General features: G+C 39.7%; 1 protein-coding gene across 1 annotated transcript in view; it reads right to left on the bottom strand.

Moving 5' to 3' along the window:
* Positions 1-2,531: 2,531 nt before the first annotated feature.
* LOC108669757 (fibrillin-2) overlaps positions 2,532-9,022 on the bottom strand; it is a 39,190-nt gene continuing 32,699 nt past the window's right edge. Inside the window, exons 43-48 of the mRNA XM_018157161.2 lie at positions 8,794-8,988; positions 8,342-8,446; positions 7,105-7,608; positions 6,638-6,796; positions 6,131-6,283; positions 2,532-5,487 (exon numbers count right to left, since the gene is read on the bottom strand). Of these exons, the coding sequence (XP_018012650.1) occupies positions 5,266-5,487; positions 6,131-6,283; positions 6,638-6,796; positions 7,105-7,608; positions 8,342-8,446; positions 8,794-8,988 (1,338 nt within the window). The 3' untranslated portion in view covers positions 2,532-5,265. The remainder of the gene's footprint in view (positions 5,488-6,130; positions 6,284-6,637; positions 6,797-7,104; positions 7,609-8,341; positions 8,447-8,793; positions 8,989-9,022) is intronic.

Raw genomic sequence — 9,022 nt, 5'->3', positions numbered from 1 at the left:
TCTTATTTTTGATACCAAGTTTGGAATTTTTTTCTGAAGTCATTTTGAATTCTTTTGCAAGAACTTTCCATGCTTCTCTCTTTTGTTCGATGTCTTTGGGAAGCGTGGACTTTGAATATATGATGTGAAAGGTGCGCAGACGCATTGCGAATTTCAGCTCACCATCACAATTTTCACTAGTACCATTACCATCGCAATTAGACATTTTACATCAATCTTCTGCAAAGAATGAGAATTACACAGGAAATAATTAATTATTTGAGCACTTTACCATTCTTCAATCGACTCATAGCGTAGTGCGGCACTATAAAGTACTCTAACAGCGAAGTAGCACTTCAAAGTCTTTCTGCATACGAATCAGTAGTGCGACACTAAGCGACACTAAACATTGTAGAGCTACTTCGAAGTGCTTAGTGTCTGTGACGTATTTAGCATACCAACAGGACACTTCGTAGTGCATATGCTACTTCGTAGTGCTAGTGCCCTATTTAGCATATACGGGCCTAAGTTGTGACCAGATAATTTTGTCCGACAGTATAAATCTGTGAAAAATCTTTGTTAAAGCATCAAGATGGTGGAGACGATATCAATAATTTTTAGACTTTTAGCCAAATGTATCCCCAAGTTACTATTCTGTTTGGGCCAATAAGAAACACTTCACCGCATGCATGCGACAAATTGAGCCGGCACATTAATTAAAATTAATAGCTTTATCTGAGAATATTGCATTTTTCTCGACGCTTGCCATGATAAGGGCTAAAATTTTCATTTTATGAACTGATAAGTTGAAATCGTACTAACTTCAATGCCGGATGCTCCGACATCGGCGGCTGTGTGATGACCAGATCGGATCCTCTCACTACGCGACTCTTTCCACTGCAAATTTTTTGCACGATAGTGACGTAAAGGAAATAACAAAAAAATTTGAATTGACCAGCTGATATACTTAGAATGAATCAATGACAGTGTATAGCATCGATGCAAACTGCAATTCCTCTCTTTTATTATAACAATTTTTCACCTTGTAGTGGAAAAGTGCATTTTATATCAAGAGATCAATTTTCTAAAATGGCCGTCTCCGAGCTGAATGAGCACTGGAATGACATGGGGTATCGTTTATTCCAGTCACTGCACCCCTATTCCAGTCACTGCACCCCTATTCCAGTCACTGCACCCGTTTATTCCAGTCACTGCACCCATTCTACGCACCAGTTGCACCGGCAAAACTTGAGATCTCTGGAAGGGCCACATCAGATCGACAAAGTACCGGATTTGCCATAAAAATCCTCGAAGGCTAAAAAGACTCCAACTGCAACATCAGAGGACCGGATTTGCTACCATGATCATTCTAAAGCCAATGTTGAAATAAATTCATATGCCATTCGGTAGAAATGTTAATATTCGCCACTGCATACGACAAACTGTTCAGCAGGCCAGTTTCCTGGAACGCGTTGATTCCACGGAAGTTGTATTATTCAAACTTATAAGTAATTAAGTAAATTGATGTGTTGAAAAGCATATATGTCCATCTGCAGTAATCAAAGGCTTGGAATGTGAAACGTGAATGGAAATAACCCAGCAGGTAATGAAAAAGTGTATCCCACAAATAAATAATCGGTCAGTTTTCATATAGAGGTACAATCATGGAAGAACACATATAATCTGACGAGAAAAATAGTAGCCTTCTACAGCCCAATATCATTGTATGTTTGAGGTCAATGACCATAGTCGTTTGTTTGCCACATTAATCTGAGCATAGTTTCGTTGTGTAATGTTTTAGAATTAATTATCGTTTTGCCTATAGACTTATTCATTTTGTGCTGAGTGGTTCCAATCAGGCTTCATTATGCCAATTTTCGAGGGACTGAGACTTTCCTAAAATGTTCTCAAGCTCTCTTCATAATTCATCTAATATTTTTTATTGTTTCTATTTATTTGAGTAAATTCAGACCTATTCAATAAAATGTAGCCTGAATGTGTTGGAATTGCCGAGAAAAACATACAGTAATTCCTGTGTTCTTTGTTGTACTAATGATGTTGTTGGTTGGTGAAATTAGACGTTCAATCACATCCTGTACCTCCCTGAGGGCTTATAGCTGACTGTCCTTAAAACATAGTATCACACCCGGTAGCGAATACGTTTCTTATGACGAGTTGATCCATAGAAATAAGACAGTTTCGAACCCATTTAAATTTATTTAATTGAAGAAAATGTATGTTGAAGGACGAAGGCATTTTCAACTTTGGAATACAAGTCATTTAGAAATCTTATTCAACTGGGGTGAAGTCCGCATCGAACAACACTGTTGAAACCAATATGCTTCTAACAAGTTACTCAGAATAAAGCGAATAAACTATAATAACGATGACATGGTAATCTCTAGATTTTTAAAATTAAAGTGATTCATTACTTCTCCGGAAATAATTGTTCTGCTCTTTTCTGAAATGATGCACGATGTGTAGGAGCGGGCTGAGTTCCGATAGATAAAAAATTGATTTATCTTTTTCTAGAGTATGAAGGAAAAAATAGCAAATATCATAAACTTTTACTCAAAGAAGCTATTTACATTTCGTAATGCGTGCTCTGAATCGCTAGGTGAACGAACACATGCTAATTATAAGAAACATGATCATCCAAAACCTAATTTCTGTTCATGAACTAAAATTTACCAAATAACCCGAATGGTTGTTAGTATTACGACGAAATTACGAGCCTGGTTGAGTACCGTTATGTACGAGCAGCTGTTTTTCATTCCCCTTTATCATAAATTTCTCATTTACTGAAGGTAATTACAAAAAATTCTGGAAGTCTGATTTTTCCAAGAAAAGTTCATATTCTGCTTGGAGGCAAGCAAAATAAAACGATTGAGTTTCAATAAAAATTAATTTTTGAAATCCTTATGAGAACATCTGAAAATTAACGGATGTAAACAGGATGGAAATAAGGGCTTTTTGTCTCACTATTCCGGACTATTCTTTGAGCTGACATGAATAGATCTGACCAAAGGACCACGCAAATGTACAATGAAGCGCAGTTTATGCTCCGAACAAAATGCTTCTCTCAGAGCGCCTAATGCAAGTTAAAATAAGTTGAAGTTGAAACGTGTCAAGAAAAATTACAGGGAGATTGGGAGATTTACACAAACTTTAATCTTGAATGACACTTATTTTTTCCTCGCGTTAAAGAGAACAACCATGAACCCAAAATAGTTGTAAGATTGAAGATAAATTGTTCTGCTCTGCATCTATCCGTTAAAAATGACACTTGTGGAAATGAGAACTACGCACCAATGTATCGAGTCTACAATTAAACCTGAACAAAGCAGGAAGATTGTACTGAGATGAATTTTAGTTACAATATAAACTGTTGCTTTTGTAAAAAATACGAAGCTGAAATCTGAATTTGAAATTTAATCTGAAGTCGTTCTCGTCGTACACAATTTCTCATCAATTCACTAAAAACATTCAGTTGCTTCTCCAGAAAGCAGCGTCGAACGCCCCACATTTCCAAAGGAGTTTAATTCATTTCATTTTGTGCGAATCTTGAGTAATCTTAAACGTATGCAAAAGAAGACATAACTAATTTTATAAGCCTAAACACTTCGTGAAGCAAATCCACAGTGCAATACGTTGAGTTTAAACGTTATTTTCACTCCTTTTGCTACTTTTTCCAAAAGTGTTCAAACAAAGCAACAGAGAAATGCAGCGGTGGAGGCGTTACACTTAAAAACATCCTTCGGGAACGTGATATCAGATTGAAGAAAACGTCTAGTTAACTGAGTATCTCTGTTCAGAAGTGAATTCTGAACAAGAAAACCATACCTATAGTAATCATTAAAGTCATCTATTGTAGCTTCACATTCCGAAGTTATATAACAACTGAGATAACAAAAAAGGTAATAGAACGCAAGGAATGCTTGTGAGGACAGAAACGAAGATCTTACGCAACCTTCAAAATTGATTTACATTTATACCAAAAACAAGCTTCGCTTTTCCCCACGCCCTCTACGTAGTATGATTAGCTAACGCACTCAACGAGCCAACAAGCACTGCACAATTTTTTTTTGCTTCTTAAGTTAGGTTTGGTGCATCCGTAGTGGCCACCTTTCATCGTATCTCTATAGCAATATTTCACCCTCCCAGCGCGTATTACTAACTTAGAATCTAATACACGAAATTTTACTTAGCAGCGACGTAGGCGCCTGAAAAATTCGTACGTTTTTACAAGTTCGTGTTTCTGCACAGGATCTTTATGCTATGGTGAACAGGAGGAACAAATGTCGACTTTCATCTCATCCATTTAATGTTCCACGCTTTGAAAATCCCTAACATTTAACAGTGAATGAGTATCTTCATTGGCAGTTATGAATGTCATCATCATGGAAGGATCATTTAATACCTATGTGATCTACTTAAGTTAAATTCTCTTCACTTTCTCTTCTCATTTAACGAAGAAGGAGAAGATCTTTCTTGAGATCAATACAGCAGGAGCTGCACTTCAAGCGCTCGACACGCACACAAGATGACGATAGAAAACTGAATGCTGAACCAGAAGAACCGATTAATGAACCATACATCCTAACTCACAAAATTCGATCTCACATAACACAATCGACCCTTTAAAGCCTGCAGTTCATTGAGTGGCACAAATATGAACTACCTTTCGTAACAATCACTAGCATTGCTACTTTCCCCTTTGAAGTATAGATTCCTCGCAATATTTCAACGTTGGGATTAATGTGCTGTTGCGTACAGTAAGTCCAACACGCTTGAGTTAGGAGAGCTTCTGCAGTTGTGACGTTCACGCCTCTTAAATCGCTCGTACAAAAATTGATTTTTGAGTTCCGGTTAACCAGTGATGAAATTCGCTAAACTACAGTAACAAAACATTTCATCACTTAATACTGGTCTAGCCAGTTTACCTCCTGACAAGTTGCCTATAATTACGCGACGTGTTGAAATATGGTTTAAATTATCCTTCCATCCTCTTTAAATATACTCATGAGTATAGTTCATGAGCCAAAAAGCCCTGGTTACGTCATAGATGTCGCTATTTCAAGGCCCCGGTCACTCAACATCTCTGCCGCATCAGCCAAAAGTGCGCATCGACGTTCCATTGAGTGCATGCACCAAAATTCCTTCATATATGCCATATTGCGTTGTGAAATTTCTGAACTGGGGAAAAAATGTCGTATATATACAACAAAATAAGTACGATTTTCGTCCGAAGCTTATTGTGAGCATCAAGCGGGCTTGTCTTAAGTACTAAGGTAAGACAATGATGCGAAGGTAGATATTGAGTTCGTCGATGTCTTTGGGAAGTACGTCCAGTTTAGAGTAGTCCAGAGGGCGGCCCACGATCTCGAGGTCAAAGGCCCCCGCCTTTGCCAGCCGTCGCTGGAAGTAGAGCGACGTAACGCCTTTGTCTTGGCTCGTCGCGAATACCTTCTCTTCGTTGCCCTTCACGATGTCATACTTCACGTTATCCTGGAAAAATAGAACAGCATAATATCGAATAATTCTTTTCAGTTTATCGAATTTACTTCGACACATTTTCAACACTAGCATGAACTAAATTTTTGGCGCGCCAAAAGGATTTCGTTCGCTTTGTAAGCGAGTAATTTATATCTCGTCCACGTTCGTTACGTCATGTCATCATTTTGAAAATTTCGCAAATTAATTTTCGACTCGTGTAGCCGCCGTCTTCGTAGCATTCGCGTAACTGGAATTGACGTTTTTACCCGAATTTGAATTGTTATTTATAACAATTGATTATAGGCTTACACCGCTAAGTTATTTTGCATGCTTAGGTCAAAAGCGTATAGAGCTTCATCAGTCGCAGCATAGTGTACGGTCGCGGAGTCGGATAACGGATGTGCATGAGATTTAGTTTCTTGAACGCTGAGCAGAGAAGATTTTAGCTATTAGAGCCGATTGGTTTTAGCAATAAGTCGATTGGTTTGCATAAATATATTTTTTTATTCGGTGCGCTTGGGATCTCGAGAAGTCGAATGGTGGTGATGTAGTGAGCTGATAGAATGGGCTTGATGATCATAATAAAATTTAAGGAAAATTACGTGTAACAAGTGATGAAAAGCTCTTTCACTCTCTAGTACTCTTTATACCTCACCTGCAGGAAAGATATGGCAGGACGCAACTTGAGCAGGCGCGTCCTGTGTAAAGTATTCTTCAGGTTGACGACGAGCACCAAGGGCTCCTGAGCTCTCTTCTTGGCCATAAGCTCCTGATGCTGAAGTTCCTCCTCCAAGCTTCTCTTTGTTATCTGCACGGAGTACAACGAATAAACTTCACTACTACAAGTAATTTATTTATATTACGACTATTTGTGGTACTATTTCGAGCATCGACAAGTCACCACTCATCACCAATTTACCACTCGTCACCAATTTACCACTCGTCACCAATGCACCACTCGTCACCAATGGACCACTCGTCACCAATGCACCACTCGTCACCAATGCACCACTCGTCACCAATGCACCACTCGTCACCAATGCACCACTCGTCACCAATGCACCACTCGTCAGCAATGCACCACTCATCACTAAGTCACCACTAGTCACCATTCACCACCAAGTCACCACTCACCAAGTCACCACTAGTCACCACGCCTCACCCTGTGCGTGTGGTTGCCCGCATGGACCAGCACGACGTCGCTGTCGCTGGCGTTGAGGTGCGCAGGCTCGAGGATCTGAGGCCGCAGGACGCGACTGGCAACCAAATGATGCATCATCGAGTCCAGCGACCGCTTCGTGCGCGCGTTCTGACCGTTAAACTGCACACAAATCTCGTCAAACTTGGCTTAAGTGTACCCGAGTTTAAATTTTCATAATGCCGTTATTCATCTTGATACAATTTTTACGCTAAAATATAAAAAAATATGAAAAATCGAATACTTGTGTTTTATTTTTTCAGCAGATACACACGAAGAAGTGAGATACACACGAAGATTTAAACCAACTAAAAAGTTTTATGATGTTCTGATAAACAATAAAATTATTCCTTGCACTACCATCTATTTTTAAATCGAGATCCCTGCCTAGCCTCATAACACCCTGATATATTGAGCGTTAGGATTAATACCTTGCAAGTGAAGCATCCTTCCGTCGAGATGATGTTCTCGTTATAGGTATTAGGGTCTTGTCCGATAGGATACGCAGTCACACCTCCTCCGAGATCAAATGAGCCTCCACCTCCAGGTCCACGGCCTCCCCCACCGTAATCCCCTCCACCATATCGCCCTCCACCGTTAATAGAACCTCCATTAGGGCCTCCGTATCCTCCGTCCACTCCATTATATCCGTAGCCTCCACCTGTCACGAATCTTCCACCGCCTCCATAACCACTGTTTACTCCACCGTACTCCCTGCCATGACCAGTCCCAAAGCCTCCAGAAAAGCCTGCACCAGAATCTCCAACTCCACCCTGGCCAGGTGCTCCACCGACACCACCATAACCTACACCAACGCCACCAATTCCACCACCGATGCCTCCTCGACCACCAGCAAGTGCGTCACCAAAACCACCGAAACCACGGTTGCCAAGTCCGTTTGTGACGGGCGGATTGAGCGTTGACATGCAGTGTCCCTGCAACATAACAACGCACTCATATATTCATCATTTACTACTTATGGTCTTACCGATCAAGCTTAGGAACACCTAGCAACGAACCTCGCTTAGGAACACCTAGCAGCCGTAAGCACATGTAACGGCCCATTTATAGTTCACGATTTCTGGGTTAAGTAAACAGAAGTCAATGCTTGGCTGAAAGAATTACAAAATCTTAACTATTCATATAGTACGGCTCCTTCTCAGGACCAACTTACGCTCTCAAGATATTATTAATTTTATAAATGCTTGCCAAATTTATGTGTGTGTTTGAAACCTGGCGCCGTAAATTCAGAAGGTCTGATAGGGCGCGTATCCAGGATATTTATCTTGTCGGGATATTAACAAAACCTGATAATTTATTCTTAGTGTGATAATAGTATGGCTTGGCATAAGTGGAAAGAAAGGATTAGATTAAAATTTACTTTTGATCTATAAATTGGTATTTTTAACTCTAGTTTAATAATCCCAAAAAATATTTTCCACCATTTCAAACGGCAGTCGAAATGAAATTTGATGTTCCATGTAAAAATGTAGATTTGAGCGGGTCCTTTTTTTTAATTAGCATAAATACCGGTAATCTTCATTTTTAATAATAATTGGGACACTATGAATGACGGTATTCAAAACACCGTAATCCAGTTAGACAAGAATGACGGGATCGCAGTGCCTAATATATGTCAGGTTGTAAGGTAGCAACAGTGACACTCACGGAACCAATCCTGTTGAAGCCTGCAGGACACCCACACGCAATGGTGTCGTCACCCAGGGAGTTGCAGCCGAACGTGCACGGACTCGCGGCACAATTGCCCCCAACCTGCACAATACCAACGAAAATTAGGTTATTGCAACAGTAAATGTGTTATTGAGCAGGTTATTCCAGCACTAAATGTTTTATTGAGCAGGTTATTCCAGCAATAAAGGGGTTATTAAGCAAACGTATATAGGATGTACGATAAGGTAGCCTTAAATAAACGAAGGCTAAATAAACTTTAAAAGTACATCATGATGATTTACTTTTATGATATATTACACAAGCATACGCTTTTCACTCCTTTAACAGACCACTAAGAGACAAATTTCGATACATAATCGTAGAATTTAGATTAAAACGACACGGAAATACACTTCTTTAAGTAATATTGAGAACTTCTATTTACTCACTTGAATGCATACAGCAAGATTCATATTGAATGAATATCCGTTGGGGCAAACGCATTTAAAAGATCCCAAGACATTCTCACAGTCAGCCGAGCCGCACGGACTGATGGCACATTCGTTCTCATCCACGCACTGGTTGTAGAACGAGTGTTGCTTGTATCCATCAGGGCAACCGCAGCGATAACCACCGTCCAGGTTCTTTAAAAAAAACTATGTCAGTATAAACTATACA

The sequence above is a fragment of the Hyalella azteca genome, unplaced genomic scaffold (assembly GCF_000764305.2).
Source record: "Hyalella azteca isolate HAZT.00-mixed unplaced genomic scaffold, Hazt_2.0.2 contig17841, whole genome shotgun sequence".
Taxonomy (NCBI): Eukaryota; Metazoa; Arthropoda; class Malacostraca; order Amphipoda; family Hyalellidae; genus Hyalella; species Hyalella azteca.
Note: the sequence above shows the minus strand (reverse complement) of the source record. Positions and strands in the feature narration are given on the sequence as shown.